The 20,434-nt window shown below is 54.3% G+C and overlaps 1 protein-coding gene across 7 annotated transcripts in view; it reads left to right on the top strand.

Annotated features, from left to right (window-relative positions):
- Window positions 1-20,434, top strand: part of MARK2 (microtubule affinity regulating kinase 2) — a 54,483-nt gene that overhangs the window by 30,461 nt on the left and 3,588 nt on the right. For 3 of the 7 annotated variants that reach the window (XM_019645356.1, XM_019645357.1, XM_019645355.1), the window contains exons 2-17: window positions 8,380-8,559; window positions 8,800-8,853; window positions 11,597-11,645; window positions 11,972-12,037; window positions 12,124-12,194; window positions 12,409-12,465; window positions 13,189-13,425; window positions 13,853-13,972; window positions 14,071-14,170; window positions 14,249-14,361; window positions 15,282-15,414; window positions 15,679-15,857; window positions 16,113-16,210; window positions 17,019-17,180; window positions 17,812-18,069; window positions 19,122-19,148. In XM_019645356.1, the coding sequence (XP_019500901.1) occupies window positions 8,380-8,559; window positions 8,800-8,853; window positions 11,597-11,645; window positions 11,972-12,037; window positions 12,124-12,194; window positions 12,409-12,465; window positions 13,189-13,425; window positions 13,853-13,972; window positions 14,071-14,170; window positions 14,249-14,361; window positions 15,282-15,414; window positions 15,679-15,857; window positions 16,113-16,210; window positions 17,019-17,180; window positions 17,812-18,069; window positions 19,122-19,148 (1,904 nt within the window). Of the gene's footprint in view, window positions 1-2,936; window positions 3,388-8,379; window positions 8,560-8,799; window positions 8,854-11,596; window positions 11,646-11,971; window positions 12,038-12,123; window positions 12,195-12,408; window positions 12,466-13,188; window positions 13,426-13,852; window positions 13,973-14,070; window positions 14,171-14,248; window positions 14,362-15,281; window positions 15,415-15,678; window positions 15,858-16,112; window positions 16,211-17,018; window positions 17,181-17,811; window positions 18,070-19,121; window positions 19,149-20,434 lie in introns of those variants that run through there. The other 4 variants (XM_019645358.1, XM_019645359.1, XM_019645360.1 and 1 more) reach the window with 4 other exon arrangements.

The following is a 20,434-nucleotide window of genomic DNA, read 5'->3' as shown; positions in this document are numbered from 1 at the left end:
CCACTCTCCCTGGCAGGAGTGATTTTATGTTAGGAAAGGGTCGTTTTTGCTTGACAGCTCAGCTATGGTAGAAATTTGACTTTTTCTGATTCTAGAAGGAATACCAGCTTGGCTACACTGGTAACTGGCTCAGAGAACCCCTTGAAATGGCAAACAAAGGTTTCTACCCAAAAGTGGAGATCATACAAAACATTATCAAGACCTTACTGCGCACCAGGCACTACGGTCAACACTGGTGGGTTTCCTCATTTCAAAGCCCCCCAACCCTGTGAAGTGGGTACAGCTGGTGTCCTCATGTCCCAAAGGAGGACCCTGAGACTTAGAGAAGTCAAGTCATCTTGCTGCATTCAGTCAGCTAGTAAGGAGCAAAGGCAGGCTCCCTCCCTCCCAGGTCCCTCTCCTCCAGAGCCTGGCCGGGCTGGCCTGCCTCCCCTAATACAGCAAACAGAGAGATTGTAGTGCGCCTGACATACAGTTCCCCTCCTCTGAGATTCTAGAAGGCAGGAACCAGATCTCTCTGAACTTGGCAACTGGCCCTGGCTCCAGAGGTAGGCACTCAACAAAGGTTTGCTGAATCGACAGTAATTGGGGAATGATGAGGTAGAGACCAGATCCCAGTGAGCAAATTCTCAGGGGTGAAGTGGAGCTGAAAGCTTCTGAAGCCCCCATTGCGCAGTAGAATGCCCCATGTTTGAAGAGGAGCCCGGTGTTTCAAGTGGCCCTGAAGATGGGACTGAGGGGTGCCCGTTGCATTGTGGCTTCTATGCACAAAGGGGAGTGAGCTGCAGGTGACTGGGTTCTGATCCCTTGTGAGGCCAGGTCTTGCCTGGTCTTCCCAGGCAGGCGCTAGCTCCAGCTGTGGCTGCTTTGAGGCCCGCAGGTGGCTCCCCTCATGGCCCAGGCTGTGGGGCTGACCTCCCTGCCTTGGGGTGAGGCTTGCAGCTCAGAGAGCTCAAGGGCAGAGCCCCGACCCTTGCTTTTGGTTTTGTGCTTCAGTTGCAGGCACTGCTGGTCTGCTGTGTCAGGGAGGCACCCACTCTGGCTGGACAAGGGGAGTAGCCCTTTGAGTTTGACATAGCAACAGGGTATTAAGGGGTGGTGGGGGCCCCCTAGGTGGAGCCATCACAGTTAATTTCATGGGCGGAGGAGTGTATCTAGCCTCTGCGCTGGTTGGTGTTTACCACAGCTTTACAAGATCTCCCCTACCCAGAATGCTCCACTGGTTTATTGACTCTCGGCAGTTGAGAGTGACAGTTGCTCAGGATCAAAGGATGCAAAGAAAGCTCCTAGATGCAATGAAAGAGGAAGGGTTAAAGAGCTAGTGACTTGCCAGGGCCATGTGCCTCTTCAGCTCAGTCCTACCCCGTCGCTCCCCAGCTTCTCTTTGAGGTCAGTGCTTGGTACTTCAGCACTGAAAACCCCTTACTGCCTCCTACAAACAGGACTGAGGAAAACTCCTTCCGTCGCCCTGCAGAGCCCTAAGACTAGAAGAATACAGTCGTTTGATCCTGCTCTGGCTTCTGAGTAATGGTGCAGGTGGTCCCAGGCCAGCCTGAGCCCAGGGCCCAGAACAAACCCTGACCCCTTTCACCGAGATCAAGGCCCGCTTTGGGAAGGAGTGAGAGGAAGGGTCGCTGCGGGGCCACCTGGGTGGGCCTTCAAAACAACCACCACTGGCCTTAACCGGACATTGGCATTCCTGTGATCCCATACACCTTTCCTCCGTCTTCTCCCCTTTCCCCTCCTAGTCTGGAGGAAGAGCCCTGCAGAACTTAACTTCTTTGGGGGGAGGTAAGAGTAGATTAGGCATCAAGGGTCCATGAGCTGGTAAAGGGGACAGCAGGGTGCTTAAGTGGGCAGAAAGCCCTGGGCTCCAGGCCCAGCTCTGCATGGGATGCTGTAGGAACTTGGGCAAGCCTCTTCACCTCTGTACTTCAGTTTTTCATCTGTAAATGGGGTGCTACCCACCCCATTGGCCTTTGGTGGGAGAACACAGGAGGTATATGCCGGCCGATGGTGGTATCAGAAATGTCGAACCTCATGTCAGGCAAACACTGAAGTACAGTAGCATGGTCTCTGGGTGTCGGTGCTCAAGTACAGGGCACAGAGGAGACTTGGCCCTTCCCTAGGGGGGTTATGGCCTGCCAGCACACGGTTTAATGAGTTGCTTCATGGGAAAGATCCTAGCCTAGAGTAGTGGAAAGAAAGAAGGCAAGTAGATCAGGGAACAGAGCACACAGACAAGGCTTTGTACAGCAAGGTGTAAGGAATGGCTGCCCTCAGGCCCTCATGGTTGTTGGGGGATGTAGGGGTGATGGACACGGAAGGTGGGTGGGAACCCAGGAATAGACTCCCAGAATCAGGCCTGGAAGGGACTTGGAGGGACATTTAGTTTGTTCCCCAGCTTTGGGCAAAATCCAGCTTTGGGCAAAATTTAGGATTAACTGTCTCATTATCTTACCAGTGACAAAGTTTCTTAATCTAGAATCCATAGACCTCTAAGGAACTTCACAGGGTTCCTGAACCTCCTGAAATTATGTCCAGAGTATTTTGTGAATAAGTAAGATATGCATTTTTCTAAGGTTAAACACTGCATTTTGTGGAGTGGGAGGTCTGACTGCCACTGTTGGGTGGCCGGTTTCTGTTTACCCCTCCCCCACCCGTGTTCTTGGTGGGTGATTTGCTGGTCTCATCCCTCTCTGGGTCAGCATGTCTGATTCACACGCACTCCTCCTCCCTGCCCTGCCCTCCCTGCCCTGCCAGACTTGAGCCCTTACTCAGGTCCCACCTGCTGCAGGTGAGATAAGGACTTTATGACAGCCAGCCCTGCTTCAGTGTGTCTCCTCCTTACCCTCTCCCAGCTGTTACCCAGCGAAGCACCTTGGGGAGGGTGGGGCAGCCCACTTCCGGGGAGGGGGAGGGGAAGGGAGAAGGAAGTTAACCTAAACCCGCCTCTTTCTCTCTCAGTCTCCCTTCCTTCCTGTTCCCCTCCTGCCCCTTTCCTCCCACCTTGCTCCTGGTGTAGTGTCCTGAACTGCATGCATTTATTTCCTGGCCACTAGGCTCTGGCCCAGGAGAAGCCACGGGCTCTGGCCCCATTGCTCTCCCTGCCAAGCCCGGTCTCTCTCTCTGCTTGTGGTGGTTTCGGTTGCGACATAGTCCAGGTTCCCAGGCAGGAGCCGCCGGGCCTGGCTGCTTCGCTGCTTCTCACTGAGGAGGTGGTGGAAGGTGTCGCTGGCTTCGCCTGAGTAAGGGTGGCTGGCAGAGCCCCCGCCCTAAGCCTGGCTCTTCCCGGCCTCTGTACTTTGCCCTTGCTGCCTGACAGGTTCTGCTGTGGGTTCTGCTGAATGGAAGTCGCCGGTAGCCCTTGTCCCTTTCTCCAGCCGGGTATGTTTTCCCCTTTTTTGGTCTGGGATTGCCCTTTTTCTTCCCTCTCACCCAAACACAGGATCTTTCCAGATTTGCTAAATGGAGCCAGGCACGAGCACAGGATAGTAAAATTCACGGGCAGGTTAAAGAGGCGCTGGCTAGGGAAGGAGGGGCAGCCACCAGCAGAAGCCCCGTGGGCTGGTCCACAGGCTCAGCTGGAGGGAAAGGAAGGGGCTGGGGACAGGCAGAGGCCCGGGGAGACTGGGATCTGGTCGCCCAGGGCTTTTACCCAAGGGACACTTTCTCCCTCTACTGCACAGTGCCCAGGCTGACTCTGCCCCTGGCCAGGGGGTACCTGCTTGTCACCCCTCCCAGTTTGGGCCCTTCCCAGCCTGAGGAAGCCTCAGGACACTTGAGGCCAACCCTGAATACAGAGCCCCAAAGCGGAGCTTTTCTAGGGGAGAACTGACGGTAGGAGCCTCCAGCATTAGGGAAGGGGCCCTGCCTACCTGAGTCAGCACCAGCCCTTTCGGGGTGGAGGCTGTCTTCCGGGTGAACCTGGCAGCACGCCTAGGCCAAGCTCCGAGATCCCAGGTTGAAGAGCCCACTGGATACAAGACTCCTTTTCTTTTGTCCCCCGTGTCCTAGGTTATCTCATCCTCTCTACTGAGGACCCCGAAACTGTTTAGGCCCTACTCCTGAACAAGGTCTGTGTGGTCTGCCATTTGGTTCCAGATACTTCCTCAAAGAGTGACCCCCCTGTTCTTTCTGAAGCCTGCCTGAGAGCCATGGGGTTCCTCAGACCTTTGGGGCCTGCCTGGGGTGTGATGTTGGCCAGAGCTTTGAGAATGTCTGGTGCCCCACATCTTATGTAAGCAAGGAGGATGGAAGCAGAGGGCAGAGAGCATGGCTTAGCCAGATGTTGTTTAGTTGGCCCGCAAGGGCAGCTAGTCCTCAGCCCCCCATCCTGTTGGTGAGACCTGGGTCCAGGCTGAATGGGCCTAATCAGAACCATGGAAGGGACACTCTCCATAATAGTCACCCCTCACCCTCACCCTTCAGCCTTCTGGGAAGGCGCCTCATGTGGGGCCTTGGTCCAAGAAACATTTTCTACTGGACAATTGCTCCTTTCTGTACTTCCTCCCCACGGGCTCTCTTCACCCTGTCCCACATCCCTGCTGTGGGAAACACCTTACAACTTAGGAGAGGCGAATGGGATAAGAGAAGGACCTCACACTTTGAGTCCTGAGAGTTGGGTGGCTCTGTCCTGAAAGGGAAGTGGGTGACTCAGAGCAGGGGATCACGGAGCACATGCCAGTGTTCTCTGGCTCCTGGACAAACTGAATCTTCTCTTTTAACTCTCCTGGACACCCAGCTTCGAACCCGCCCTTCCCAGCTGTCCTGTCTAGCCCTCCTGTAAAGGCTAGGGGTGCTTGTGTAGGCTGGCAACGGGGCCGGAAGGGAGGGCAGATGACGGGCCTGGACCTCTACAGCGGGTAGGGCCATAGCATCTCTTGTCGACCTCCTTCTGGGCTGCAGCCACCGTAGGAGGGCTTGACTTAGATGCAGAAGTCTTGTTGACAATGAGACTTCTGGCTTTGTGGATGGTAATATTTGGGAACTAAAAAATAATAGCAGTAATGGCTGCTCTTTACTGAGTGTTGGATAAAGCATTCTGTGTGTGTTCTCTCGCCTACCTAATGTAAAGAAGGGAATATTTTATCGCCCCTTTACAGATAAGGAAGCTAACACTAGTAGGCGGAGGCTGAGTTCTGCTGGACAGAGCTCTCTGACAGCCACTAGACCCCAGGGGTTGGCAAACTTTTGAAACCGCCAGGGGTCAGCAAACTGCGGCTCGCAAACTGTGGCTCTGAAGTAAAATCGAAAATGAAAATAAAACTATCATAGTTTCATTTATAAAAATTTTAAAGGATATTATTCACATAATGGTGATTATGTAAAAATATATTTATGGCCCTCGAATAATTTTTCTTTTTTTTTTAGCTGAGCCAGCCTGCCACCTGTTAGCAGCTCAGCAGCAGCTCAGCTCGGGTCGTGAATCAAACCGGGGACCCTGTTGCTCAGAGCTCACACTCTTGAGCGAGCTCTTAACCAACTGAGCCACTCGGCCGGCCCTTTGAATAATTTTTAAATTGTTGTGAGGGACAGGTTTGGCTCTTCCAGGGGTTGGCAAACTTTTGAGATGGAGTGTACCCAAAGAGCCACATGTGGCTCGCGAGCCGCTGTTGGCTGACCCCTGCTCTCGACCATCTCCTGACATAGACATGGGATCACCCCACACCAGTCGTCGTTTGGATGCTGTCCTCCCCCTCTGTAATCTCTCCCTCCTCAGGATGGTATTGATCATAATAACGTTAGCATGTGTTGAGTAAGTGGCAGATTTAGAAGTTGAATCCTGGCAGTTTGTCTCTGGCATCTACACTCCTAAGCCCCTCGTGTGGTGGTTGATGTTGCTTGAAGCCTGGTGCGTAGCTCAGCCTGGCAGGGAATGCTCTCCTGCCGTGCCAAACAGACCAGCCTGGAGGGCCAGAAACAGCAAGAGGGATGGGCAGAGCAGAGCGCAGGACAGGCAGTGGGATTCCCAGATTTGACTTCAGGGGTCAGAGTGCTCAAAACCGCAGGTAGACACTAAGTCCCTGTTCTAATTTTGAGGACTTGGAGACTGCCAAGTCCTGTCCTTAGAAAAGAGGGGAGTGACAAACTTAGGAGGTGAGTTAGAGGTTGCTAAAGAAATGTTGCCACCCATCTTCCTCTCGGAGTTGGGGTAGCGGGGAGGTTTTCCCTGTCCGTGGCCCCTGAGGCAGGCTGGCTAGGGCGGTAGGCAGCTTAGCAGCCGCCACAGGGAGATGGGACTGAGGAGAAGGAGGCCAGGCCTTCGGGACCCTGATAGATGGGTTCAGGGGGCCCTTTGGTAGACTGAGCCAAATGCAAGCACCAGCAGGGCCTAGAAATACCCTTCTCTCCAAGAGGTGTGAACCCTAGAGTTCCTTCTGGAGGAAAGAAAGAAATATTTGAAAATCTGCTGGCCTAGCAAATGCTATTTGAGGACCAGCCAGGCTTAGGTGAGCTACAGAGTGTCTGGACACCAGAGGGTTAGAGAGCTCTATAGGCTGGAGTGGACAGACCTCAAAGGCTATGGGGACTTCGACTTACAGAAGGGAGACTGCTCCATGAAGGGCCAGGGCGGTCAAAAGATGTCAGGAACCCCTGCCTTCAGAGCCACCCATACACAGGAGATCTTTCTCCTCGAAGGTCCAGCCCCTTGTGCTTCTGGGATCTGAGTCAAGCAGCTCACCCCAAACCAGCCAGCAGCTACTGTGCAGAGAGAAAGAAAGGCCCTCCACTGACACCGGAAGAAAGGGAACATCAGTAGCAGATACTTAATTTTGTGTTATTGTTGTCTTCCTGCCTGAGAAGCATCTGGTTGGGGAAACAAGTCTGTCTCAGGAACCCTGGACAGTTCCTTTGTGGTGGCAAGTCATTTTCTCTGTGGTTTTTGAGGGCTTCCTTTAGAGCCAGAAGGGGCTGTGAAAGGAAGAACTTTGACTCACTCTCCTCTGGTCACCCTGCTCCCCTCCAGATTGTCTCCTTGAATTTTCCACTGTAGCTCTGGAAGGTTCTGGGATGAGGCTCTGTCCCAGTATGCTGGAGTGATGGCATCAGGTGTTCTTCAAGAAGTAAATTAGGGCTCTAGACAAGACTTAGACCAGACTCTTAAGAGTTTTATTGAGATGTAATCATATGCCATACAATTCACCCATTGAAAGTGTACAACTAAGTGTCTTTTAGTAAATTCACAGAGCTATGTATCCATCACCACAGTCCCCCCGCCCTCCTCTGCGCTCCTTAGCCCTCAACGAATCTACTTTCTGTCTCCATGGATTTGCCTATTCTGGACATTTCAGAGAGATGGAATTCTCTGTGGGTCTCTGTGACCAGCTTCGTTCGCCTAGCATCATCGTGTTTTCAGAGTCCATCCATGTTGTAGGTGTCAGTAGTTCAGTTTTTAAAATTGCCGATGACTATTCCACTGTATGGGTATTCGAGTTTGTTTTATCTGTTCACCAGCTGGTGGACATTTGTGTTGTTTCCATTTTCTGGCTCTTATGAATATGGTATATTATGAATGAACATCGGTGTACAAGTTTTTGTGTGGATTACATTTCTGTTTCTCGTGGGTAGGTGTCTAGGAATGGAATTGCTAGGTCTCCCAGTAATCATGTGTTTAGCCCTTTGAGGAATGTTCAAGTCCTTATCAGATGTATGTTTTCGTCTGCAACATACCCTTCTTGTGAACGTTTATATACCTGTTCAGTGCCGTTGTCGTCATTTCTGCTTCCTCCCACCCTTATTGGTGATGATGAGGTATCGAAGTAGGGCAGACTGTTGCCTAGCTCAGACTCTGTCATTCAGTTCATTCATTGCACAAGTATTCATTGAGCATCTACCATAATCCAGTCCGCCTAGGTGCTGGGATGTGTCAATGAGTAAATGATATACGTGCCTGTCTTGAGCTTCCATTCCACCAGGATGGACAACAAATCAATGCAAAGTGAGAAATAATACAGATAAATGTAAAGTGCTGGGTGGCAGTGAGAGCTTTGAAGTAATTCTGATGGTGTTGCCCCCGCACCCTTGAGCTGCAGCCTTCTCACTGTGGTAACGGGCCACATGTGAGGTGGAGGGAACAGTTGGGTTGTTGGGGGGGGGATGTATTGCCAGGCGGCGGAGCCAGTGTTGGGACAGCTCAGGTCCTAAGCTCCGACACCCACAGGATGTGGGCACTGGACTGTAGGCCTTGGAGGGAAGACTGGCTCTCATCTCCTTCTTTTTCTTCCCCTGCCTTATGATTCTTTGCATGCTTGCCAGCCCCCTGGAATCTGTCCCTACCCCCCTCACGTCTTACATTTTTTGCAGAGAGCTAAAGGCAAGAGTGTGGGGAACCGGAAGGGTAGCATACTGACAGGTGTGCGTGTTTCCACCCTGCAGCCCACCCTGGGACACCTCGACTCCAAGCCCAGCAGTAAGTCCAACATGCTGCGGGGCCGCAACTCAGCCACCTCTGCTGACGAGCAGCCCCATATTGGCAACTATCGACTCCTCAAGACTATTGGCAAGGGTAACTTCGCCAAGGTGAAGCTGGCTCGGCACATCCTGACTGGGAAAGAGGTGAGCGCAGGGCTTGGCAACATGGCAGCCTCTCCCAGCTGTTGACACCCCCATAGGTAGTGGTGAGGCTACTACCGTAGCCAGCCTCTTGTTTGTCAGACAGAAATGAGATCTGAACAATTAGGGGTGCCAAGAGGGATGGGACGAAAAGGAGGTGGAAGTAGAAAGGAGGAAGTAGATTCGAGCCCTGGGTTTAGCTTGGTCAAAGAGGTAACCCTGGGCTTTTTGTCTCATGTTCAGGTAGCTGTGAAGATCATTGACAAGACTCAACTGAACTCCTCCAGCCTCCAGAAAGTAAGCATACAGCGCCTCCGTCCCAGTCTAAACCTCTCTCCAGGGGCCAGTGGTGTACTGACCCCATTTGGGCCTCCTCTTGAAGCCCTAGTTTAAACTCTGGTCATTTAATTGTCCCCACTCCTCCTCTCCATGGCTCTGCTACCTTTAGGACTTTGGTTGGACCCTCTGTGCTGACTCCTGCCGGAGCTTCCTGGCCACAGGCGCTGGCTCTGCAGGAGCCTTGCTGCCCATTCCCAGCCATTTGACCTACCTACCTGACCTCCTTCCTGCGTCTTGTCACTTTCTGGCCTGTGGCCAGCCCTATGCAAAAACACGTGGGTAGCTGTTACTAGAAACACATCCTAAGACCTGGAGTCATCCAAGGTGGGTTTCTCTAGAAGTACGGGATAAGAAGAGGCAGGAACCTGCCACTGGAGTCTGTGCCAGCTATGTTTTAGAGAATGAGTATTGAAGACTGGGGTTTTTAGAAGCTAATAAACTCGTCTCACGCCTCTGACAGTGAGTGCAGACTAAGGACTGGTGCTCCCAGTTTTCCTTCTTACTTCTAGGCTCCTCTTAGCTAAAAGTCATAGTCATTTGCACGTAGGCTTAACTCAGTGAGGTTGAACTTGTCCCTTCCCTCTTTGACGTAACAGTGGGAAACTGAGGTCCTAGCTGGTCTGGGAAACCTTCCAGGTGGGAACTTACCCCCTGCTCAAGAAACTAGGAAACGCTGGTAGGAGGGAGAAAAGGAGACTTTCATTTGCAGAAGGGGACAGCGTGCCAGTGAATGAGTGGTATGAACTGGGAACTCGGGGCCCCTCCACCCACCCTGGGCTCCGGTGGTTGGAGGAAGGAGATCTTCCATCTGGCTTCCAGAAAGCTGCCCTTGTTCAGGTCAAGCCAGGTTGCCTTTGTGCCCTCATCCTCCAGCTGACCCTGGTTCAGATTTCTGACCTGGATTGACCTAGTACTTTTCATCTCGTGGCAGATTGAATTTTTCTTTTCATGAGCACTTTGTTGTTTGAATTAGGAGAGGGCATAACCTCATGCTAACAGAATCCACTAGTGACATTGGGAAGCTTGGGACTAGGGGTTAGAGGCTGTTAGAGAGAGATGTTCTTGGAGTTAGAGTGTGTGCATTGAGGTGCCCTGACACGCCGACAGCCAAAACCAAAGTGTTGCCTATTTGTTGTTACCCATGGGATCCCCTTAAGGTTCTTTGATTCAAAGAAAATATTGCTGTCATCACGAGGGCTTCCCTGCTTGGAGCTTTCCAGAAGGAAGGGATAGAGGGCTACTCTTGACATGTTGGCCCAGATCCCACCGAGTAGAAGCTAGCTTGGTGTGGGCCATTTGGTCTTCGGAGCAGTCCAGCCTGCCGTTGCAATGATGGCCAGTCGGCCAGGTGGTCTCATTTCCCACCTCTTTGTTCTCCCTGCTTCTTCCTGACTAGCTGCAAGGCACCAGTCTCAGACCAATGTAGCCATTTTCAAAGCCTTTCAACGCACCCTGTTACCAAGGCCAATCTGATTCTGGCCAAATCACTGTGTTTAAATTTGATCCCAGCAATACTCCCTCAACAAGGAACACTGAAGAAACGAGCCCCCTCAGGGTTCAAGATAAGCCCAGAAACTCCACGCTCTCCCAGGAGAATGCCCTTCCAGGCCAGGTGGGAACCCCCCAGGAAGAACCCCGGCCGCTGCCTCCACACCCCATTTCAGTGCTGCCCCCCATTACTGCTCCTGAGATGTTTGGTGTCCAGGATTTTTTACCTCTCCATCCAAGATGACTGCTGGGCCAGGGAAGAAAGCAAGAGAAACCGGGGCTCTAACAAGAAAAGGGAGCCAAGGTCAGAATCAGGTTCCTGAAGATTGGAAAGACTGTCTTTTCTTCTCCTTTCCAGCTCACGAAAGCTCTGGGATCTCATTAAAGGGCAGGGGGGAGGGAATGTGTTCACTTGATTTCGTAAACTATACTCCAGACCTATCCCCACCCCCCGGGGGGGGGAAAACAAAAAACCTAGTCCTGCTCTTAGTGCAAATAAGTGGTGAGGCCTGGAAGTTACAAAAGCCCCACCTTCAGTGCTCTGGCCCCCGCAGAGGGGATGGAGTTCATGTCTGTCATCTTTCTTTATGGAAATATATGGTTTGGAGTCCCTGATTTTGTTGCACAAAGAGAGCGTGAGTGTGTGGAGGTGGATTTGATTAAAATTGGTATCAACTATATATAGGAGTGGCTTCTCTGTCCCCACCCCAGAGACCCAGGAGAGAAAGGCCTGCCCACTAGTGCAGAGCCCCCTGACTTCTGTAAATCAGAAGATGTCAGGGTCCCCCTTCAGCACTCCCCCACCCCTTTGCACAAACCAAGCTGAAGTCTGTTTTGTCACTGAACTTTAGTTCTGAATATTCATGTACATGGGCTCACACTCCCTCCCTCAGAGGCACTCAGCCAAAACCCGTCCGCTGTGTGGGGGCTGGATTTGGGCAGCCTCGCAGAGGGCACGCTGGCTTGCCCAGGTGCTGGACCTCCTGGTACAAGTCGTGGGAGCCCAGCTTTCCTCCCGATGGCCCTTCCTGCACTCCTCCCCCTCACCTACCTCTCAGCCCTCTGGTGGGCACAGATGATCCGGACACCTGCCCTGTTTCTTCTCCTTGCCTGTTTTCTCTTTTGGAAAAAGAACCCCAGCAATGACTCTGTTTGGAGGGGACCTAAGGGGAGCAAGTTGAGCAAGTATGACCCCTGACATTTTATTTTCCAGCTATTCCGCGAAGTAAGAATAATGAAGGTTTTGAATCATCCCAACATAGGTGAGAACCAGCTGTCATTTTCTTCTTCTTCCCCCACAGCAGGGCTGCACTTCCCAGCACGAAGCCCAGCATGGACTTTCTGGATTTGCTTTCTGTAGCCCAGAATCTTCGAGGATGCCCCTGGGGAAGCCCCGCTCAAAACCCAGCTCTGCCCCTGGCACACGGGGCTGTCCTTAGTGGTGTGGCTGCTCTGAGACGAGCTTGTCCTTGGGAAGGTGGACTGTGAAAGGGGGAACTTTTATCTCGAGGACGCCCCTGTAATGTTGGGGCTCGATGTGTGGCCCCCACTACTTCTGTGACTCATGGCTTGGCCTTTTCTCTTGTAGTTAAATTATTTGAAGTGATCGAGACTGAAAAAACTCTCTACCTTGTCATGGAGTATGCCAGTGGAGGTAGGTATGGAGCTGCCTCTTCCTAATGCGCACCCGCTTCCCCCAGCCCCAGCAGGTTTTGACCTTGACCTGCCCATCTCTTGCAGGAGAGGTGTTTGATTACCTAGTGGCTCATGGCAGGATGAAAGAAAAAGAGGCTCGAGCTAAATTCCGTCAGGTGGGTGTGACTCCCTGGAGTACGGGGCCGACCTCTGCCTTTTGGGGTCTGACTTACAAGGAGGGGCTGCCTGTCTGTAAATGGCCTTTTGAGGGTCCTTTGGACTTTGTGATCTGTGTGGCAGCTTAGAACTAGGCCCCGTGGTCACAGCTCTGCCCGCCGCTAGGGCCTACCCTTAGGTGGCTCTGCGCTAACCCTTCTTCCTTCCTTTCAGATAGTGTCTGCTGTGCAGTACTGTCACCAGAAGTTTATTGTTCATAGGGACTTAAAGGTAAGGCATGCTCTTGTTCCCTGTGCCTCTGAGGCAGGGCTGGGGTGTTCACCCTCCGTTCACCATGACAACCACCAGTCCCGAGTGTTCAGGGAAACGCCAGCCTTTAATTTTTTGGAGACGGTGAGGAAGCCCCTAAGGCTGCTTCCAATCTAGGCCTTACGACTGGGCTTAGGGTCTCATTCCAGCCAGGGAGCAAGGGTCCCTGCCATTTCACCTCTCAGCCATCACCTCCCCATGCTGCCAGGTGTGGCAGGAGCGCTCCAGTCTTTGCTGATCCTTCAGGCAGCCTGGTGGCTGACGGAGGGAGAATATTCACATTCCCACAGCTGCGTCACAGCTGCTTTGCAGACATGCCTGCACACTCATCTCTTCCACTGAAATTTTAGAGTGTGAGGCTGCCTATGAGCCTCCTGGCCCCTAAGTCCTCATAGACATAACCGTGATTAACCTGGGCCTGACACAGAAGCTTTCTGTGGCTCAAAGCATCTCTGAGCCTTCAGATGGCAGCTCTCAGATGGCTGCCTGTGTGAGGAGTGGCCTGCTCTGCCCTCCTCCCGCCTAGCTTGTTCACACTGATTGAAGGCCTGTCCTGGAGTTGGAGAAGAAAGTTCTGAGACTGGAGATGACTTCCTGTTTGTTTTCTCACTCGGTCGGCTTCTTCCTGTCCATGCCTTAGTGTGGTCTACTGGGTTTCCTTACGTTTTCCGTCTTACATCCCAGGCAGAAAACCTGCTCTTGGATGCTGATATGAACATCAAGATTGCAGACTTCGGCTTCAGCAACGAATTCACCTTTGGGAACAAGCTAGACACCTTCTGTGGCAGTCCCCCTTATGCCGCCCCAGAGCTCTTCCAGGGCAAAAAATATGATGGACCCGAGGTGGATGTGTGGAGCCTGGGCGTCATCCTGTACACACTGGTCAGCGGATCCCTGCCTTTTGATGGACAGAACCTCAAGGTGCAGTGAAGTGCAGGCTGAGATAGTTCTGTTACTTCTCATTTTTCTCTCTCGGCCCCCGGCCTTACCACTGACCTGTCAACTTTGCTACCTGTCTGCATTTCTCCCTCGCCAGAGATTCAGTGAAGGGCTTGCAAAAGGTAGCAGTAGTTAAAAAGTCTTCCGCACCCATTATAATAACCTTCCTTCTTTTCTCAAGGGATGAGATCTGTTGTGTGTCCATTCACCCCCCAAGGCACTCAGGCTGGTCAGGCCAGAAGGCCCAGGGTGTTGGACTTCACTGCCTCTCTTGGGAGGGGCCGTGTCCCAAACTCTCTGCCTCCTACCGCATTTCAATTCTATCTGCCTGGCCAGTCTTAAGCTCTTAGGAGCCTGGGTGTTAGCTTTCTTCTCTTGACCTTGGGTGATTTCACTTTCCCTCCTGCAGGAGCTGCGGGAGCGGGTCCTGAGGGGAAAGTACCGTATCCCGTTCTACATGTCCACGGACTGTGAAAACCTACTTAAGAAGTTTCTCATTCTCAATCCCAGCAAGAGAGGCACTTTAGAGGTGAGCAGCCAAGAGCCCAGCTAGCTGGAAGGTCCCGGGTTCCCAGGAAAGCTTCAAGCTGAGTCTCCCTCCTCTCTGCCCTTCCCTTTGCTCCCCAGCAAATCATGAAAGATCGATGGATGAATGTGGGTCACGAAGATGATGAACTAAAGCCTTATGTGGAGCCACTCCCTGACTACAAGGACCCCCGGCGGACAGGTGAGGCTGGACTGAGCCATGAGGTTGAGCCTGAGTAGCACTCAGGACCGGCCTTAACTGAATGTTTCCCCTGTGCAGACTTGATGGTGTCCATGGGTTACACTCGGGAAGAGATCCAGGACTCGCTGGTGGGCCAGAGGTACAACGAAGTGATGGCCACCTACCTGCTCCTGGGCTACAAGAGCTCTGAGGTGTGTGCCCCTGCTCCGTTCCCACACCTGGCTGGCCCTGCTGGCAGTGGCACCCCCATACTTCTAGCCTCCGTTGAGGGCAGACGCTCATCTCTGAGTAGGTGTGCTGGCAAATTTTAAGCCTCAGCTCTGGTGGCCAAGGTCCTCTGGTCTTTGCTTTCACTGATCTCTATCAGTGAATGGATAGGGAAGCTGGTGGGGCCTGGGCCTGGGCCTCCATATGGCGAAGTAGATCTGGTTCGGTCTGTGTTGGTTAGACTGGGCTTAGGTCAGTCTGGCTGGGTCATTTCTGTGTTGATACAGAAATTTTGTTTCCCTGTGTTTGTCTGTTTCTGGAAGTGTGCATCGCTGGGTCTGTGGGTGCGTGAGTCCCTGTGTCTTTCTTAGAAGAGTCGCGAGTCTGTGTGTCACTTCTTCCTGGTGCTTGTGTCTGGGTGTGTGTAGCTCTGTGCATGTAAGTTCATCCTCCTGTCCGTGAGTCTGGAGGCTTCGTGAGTGTTCTTCTGTCCACCTGGGTCACCATGTCTATGTCTGAGTCCTGGGTCTCTGTGGGCAGAGGGTCTTGTTCACCATCTGTGTCCCCACTTGACCTCATGGCCTCCCCACACTGCTCTCCCGCCAGTGGAGGTGGGCTCCTTCTTTCGATTCTCGCCTTCGCCTACTCAGGAGGCTTGGGGCCCTGGTGTCTTGGCGGTGTCTGGATGTGCATTCTTGTGGGCGTGTGTATCCCACTCTGAGGGCGGAGATCTTTGCAGGAGGTTGTATGTCTCTAGCTGTGTTGGTTCAGGGTCTTTGTTGGGGCATGTGTGTCCCCAAGAGTGGTCAGTTGCACATGGGTCTTGCAGGGCCTATGTCTCATGTGAGCCTGGGGTGGATCTGTGTATCTGCTTGACGTCTGCTCTGCTTTTCTGTTCTTGCAGCTGGAGGGTGATGCCATCACCTTGAAGCCCCGGCCGTCAACTGATCTGACCAATAGCAGTGCTCCTTCCCCCTCCCACAAGGTACAGCGCAGCGTCTCTGCCAACCCCAAGCAGCGACGCTTCAGTGACCAGGGTGAGTGCTTTTGAGAGATGCAGTGGAGGACTCACCCCTCTGCTGAGAGGTTACAAGTTCTGGGGACTTTGGATGACACAGCTGACTTTCAATCCTGTTCAGCCACTTGTTAGTAGCATGGCCTTGGGCAAGTCCCTTTTCTCGGCCTTTGTGAAGTGGGATTTGCTGGGTTGCTGGCAAGACAATAGGAAAGCACCGTGTGGGGGTCAGGCCCTCCGTGGGCCCCCGCCCTTACCCATTCCCACTGTCACTCTGGCCCAGCAGCTGGTCCCGCCATTCCCACGTCGAATTCCTACTCGAAGAAGACTCAGAGCAACAACGCAGAAAATAAGAGGCCTGAGGAGGACCGGGAATCGGGGCGCAAAGCCAGCAGCACAGCCAAAGTGCCTGCCAGCCCCCTGCCCGGCCTAGAGAGGAAGAAGACCACGCCCACCCCCTCCACGGTGAGCCTGCCTCCTCCCCTCCCCACCCCCAGAGCCTGCCTGTTCACTCCAGGCAGCTCCCTGTGGCTGCCCACCTGGCCTTCCCTCCTGGGCCACTGTTGCTTCCTGTAGAAAGCCTAGCCCCCAAAAGTAAAAGCGAAGTCCTTTCTTTCCCTACCCCTGCCCCTCATGGAAGGTGGCGGGGAGGCGGGTGCTCTGACCCTGCCAGTAGGACATGGCTTTCTGTGACACAACCCTGTCCTTTATTTCCCACAGAACAGTGTCCTCTCCACCAGCACAAACCGAAGCAGGAATTCCCCACTTTTGGAGAGGGCCAGCCTTGGCCAGGCCTCCATCCAGAATGGCAAAGACAGGTGAGCAGGCCCGGGCCCTGCCCGCCACGCTCCCCGGGAGCCTCCTCTCACTGCAGGGACGTCTGTCAGCAGCACCACCTCCCCTCCCTGCTCCCTAGAGTTCCTTCTGTCCTGGCTGTGTCCAGTCCAGCTTTCCACATACCAGCACCTCCTCTCTGCCGTCCACTCCCCCTACCCCGTCTCTCCTCTTCCCTGTGGTCCTGTGACCGATCGCTCCTTGCGTGTACCAAGTATGACTCCATGGTCATCTCCACTGCTTCTTGCTTCTTGACTGCAGCCAGGGCACGGCAGGCAGCTGTGCTGCTCTAGGCATCAGTGCTGAGGCCTCAGCGCAGGGCAGAACCGAGATGCTCATCTGAGGGGTCTGCACCTTGAGGGTGACTCCACCTGTGCCCATGAGAGCAGAGCTACTCTCACCTTGACCGGCAGCATCTCTTGGTGTGTTGTGTGCCTGGCTCCGCCTCTTCTGAGCTTAATGAAAATTCCCCTTAGCAACACTCTGCTTTCTGGTGAGGAAACATCCTTATTCTTAGAATTCCTAGGAGACCAGTGCAGCCTGAAGACAAGTTGCCCGCTGTGGGCTTTCCTGAGCCCTTGGCTTCCTCCCGCAGGCTCTGGCCTGCCTTGCCTTCCTCACCCTGCCCTCCGCTTCCCAGCCCTGCTTTCCTCAGCTCTGACTGGCGTCCCCCTTGCTGCTCCTGCCAAGCTCCCAGCTCTGGCGCTTCCCACCCCGCCCTTGCTTCCTAACCCAAGCCCCCTGCCCCCACCCACCCCTAACCCAGGCCTCTCCGCTGCTTTTGTCTCCTAGCCTAACCATGCCAGGGTCCCGGGCCTCCACGGCTTCTGCTTCTGCCGCAGTCTCTGCGGCCCGGCCCCGCCAGCACCAGAAATCCATGTCGGCCTCCGTGCACCCCAACAAGGCCACTGGGCTGCCCCCCACGGACAGTAACTGTGAGGTGCCGCGGCCCAGGCAAGTGTGCTGGGGCAGCTGGTGCACCTGCTGCCCTCTGCCTGTCCCACTCCCTGCCCCCAAAAGCTTCTTCCCACCTGGGGTCCTCTAGTCTGGTCATCTTAGCCACAAGAAACGGCTTTGTCCCCTGCAGCCAGGAAGTAGAAGGAACAAAAAAATAGCTTAATGCCCCTCTTTTCCTCCAGTTCTCCCTCTCAGAACACATATGCCAGAAGCCGTCCCGAGGCTCCAGAAGGAAGCTTTTTTGTTCTGAGCCTTCCTGGACTTCCTTAGGACCCCAGGGACAGTCAGCATCACAGGGACTCAATCCTTGAGGGTTGGTCAACATTGTCCCCTTGAGGTTCCAGTCTGCCTAGCTCCCAAGGAGCCACTTCTCTCCAGCCTGTACTTCTCTCCACACACGTACCCTCCTTGCTTCCCTCCCCCCCAAACCATCTCGTCCCACCTCCCCTAGACGTCCTCCTGACTGGTGTCCTCAGTGGTCACGCCCCTCCTTCTGTGTCCTCCGTGATGGCTGCCTCTGCCTTAGTATCCCCCTTCCCTGTTCCCACCCCAGGGCTCCAGGTGCTTGGTGGTGATGGCTTTCTTGGCCCTGATGCATTTCCCCCACCCCCACCTCTTTTTCCCACAGCACAGCCCCCCAGCGTGTCCCTGTCGCCTCCCCCTCCGCCCACAACATCAGCAGCAGTGGTGGAGCCCCAGACCGAACTAACTTCCCCCGGGGTGTGTCCAGTCGAAGCACCTTCCATGCTGGGCAGCTCCGGCAGGTGCGGGACCAGCAGAACTTGCCCTACGGTGTGACCCCAGCCTCTCCCTCTGGCAACAGCCAGGGCCGGCGGGGGGCCTCGGGGAGCATTTTCAGCAAATTCACCTCCAAGTTTGTACGCAGGTGAGTAGGGGCCTTAGGGTGGCAGAATGTGAGGCCAGGCCTTCTTTACCATCCTGGGGGTGGGGATGGGGACACCTAGAACTGGGCTTGGGTCCTAGAAGAGGCCTTGGGAAGCCGACGAAATTGGATCTGTGTGAGCACCTCAGGTGCCCAAACCCTTCCTGTCCCTTTCAGGCCTCCCCAGCTCCTTATACACACCCCTCGTTCTCTGGGGCACGCTCCCCCCCCCACCCCCCCCAGCAGATGGCCGATGATGCTGATGCCGCCTCCTCTCTAGGAGAGTGTGAACTCAGATGCTAAAATAAAAGCCCCCCTCTTCTCTCCTGGGTTCCCATGGAAACTTATATTTGGTGACGCAGCTGCAAAGTCATGAGGCCTGAGCCAGGCTTGGCCGGCAAGGAGAGTTTCCTGGTCTCTTGTCTCGGCCCCCTCTGACCTCCTTTCCCCCGACCCAGTTGGTTAGGTCTGGCTGCAGCCACTCACCTCTGCCACAGCCATGTTCTTGGGCCCGGGGTTGCTGGGATAAGGGCCATAAATGCAACGGCTGGTGGGGGCCCAGGGCCGCCTCCTCCCTTGCAGCCCCATGCGCTGATCCTTTTCTGTGGGAACCACGGTGGGGATTTTCTTCGTGAGGTTTCTCACACCTGGCCTGACCCCCCCAGAGAGACAGCTTTGATTTTTGATTCTTGAGGTGCATTCAGCAACCCAGCCTCTGGGTGCTCCCTGACTAATCCCACTGTCTCTCCTCCCACCCAGTGTAGCTCAGGAAGCAGCGGGAGGCTTGGAGGGAGCAGGCCGGCCTGCCCTTCCCCCTGCTCTTCACCCCATTCAGCCGAATGCCCCAGCTGGGAACGCAGGCTCAGGGCTGCCGGGTGGGGCGCGAGCAGGTTGGATGTCTGGGACTCTAGTCTCGCTGAGCGGCTCTCCCACAAATGGGGTGACCCTTGAACCTGGAAAGCCCACTCCCCACCTGCTTATCCACATACCGTCTTGTTGGTTTTTTTTTATTTTATTTCTTTTTTTATTTTGTCTTTTTTTGTTTGTTTTTTTAGAAATCTGTCTTTCAGGTTTGCCAGAAGGTAGGCGTTGAGCCCTCTGTGTGTGTGTCTGTGTCTGTGTCCTGCCTCTGTCACTAACTTCCCTTTTCTGGCTCCTGCCCCCTCCTCCATCTGCTAACCACGTCTGTGTGGTCCTCTCTGCCATCTTAAAGGGATGAAGACTGCTCTGACAGGGCAGTCACACAAGGCCATGTTTGCCCACTAAGGGCAGATGGCTTTGAAAATGATGGTCCTGTCCCCAAGCAAGGGGGACCTTCTCAGGTAATTCTCCCTTTAAGATTGTCTTCTCCCGTCCACCCCCACCCTGGGTTTTGGTCTTTGGTCACAGTGTTGGTTCCATTTCTGGCCCTTTCCCCTGTCTATGCATGTGCTCTGAAGAGTCCCCCCAGGGCAAAAGTAACATCTGGGATGGTATCTCATTCTGGGTTTCCTGGGCTTCCGCATTTCTGGTCCCTGGAACTTCAGGGCCCTGTGACCTCTTGCCCCTGCCCTACCAGAAGGCAGGACTTTGGAGGTACTGCAGGGACACTGGGTTCCCAGGGCTTCAGTCGGCTGCCTCCAAGCCCTAGGAGCCTTTGCCTCACGAGTGCGCACAGCACCCCCTTCTGGCAGCTGCTGCAACACTAGGCCCACCCTGACCCCAGCACACCTGCCTCCAGCAGTATCTGGGTGAACCGTGTCACCTCCCCTCTGGGCCGTGTTCTCCAGATATGGCCTGTGGCTTCAGAGCCAGGAGCTGGGATGTCCCAGGGCCGGGGCCATCCACCCCTACGCCCTGGTGAAACAATGGGAGATGCCCCCCTCGCTCAGGCTTCTCCCTTTATAGACCGGATCCTGGCTCTGCCACCCCTGACCCTGTCCTCATCCTCTCTGGAGGCCTTGGTGGGCCAAATACCAACCTGAAGACCAAGGGCCAGGTGGAGAGCCCTGGTTCCAAGGCTGTCAGCCCAGGCCCTGCCCTGAGGCTGGGCCACCTGGCAGGCATGTTGGGGCCCCAACTGTCAGGGACAACGGCCAAGACAGGGTCTTCAGGCTTTCCCCCTTCCACGCACTGCTCCCCACCCAGCTCTTCCCTGCATGGCTAGCTGTTGACTCATGGGGCCCCAACAGGGGCCTGCCATGCAGGGCACCTCCACCCACAGGGCAGGAGCCAGGCGGGGCTGCAGAGAGCAGCCAGGCTCCTTCCTTGCGCAGCCCAGGCTCCCGGCTCACAGTGCGCTTGTCTGCATTCATGTGTCTGTGGTGTCTTTGTGTTCCTTTTACATGTGCTGCTGCTGCTCTCTCTCACTCTTCACACCTCTGCCCTC

The sequence above is a fragment of the Hipposideros armiger genome, unplaced genomic scaffold, assembly GCF_001890085.2.
Source record: "Hipposideros armiger isolate ML-2016 unplaced genomic scaffold, ASM189008v1 scaffold_93, whole genome shotgun sequence".
Lineage (NCBI taxonomy): Eukaryota > Metazoa > Chordata > Mammalia > Chiroptera > Hipposideridae > Hipposideros > Hipposideros armiger.
The sequence above is the reverse complement of the archived record's forward strand: the minus strand, read 5'-3'. Positions and strand labels throughout refer to the sequence as shown.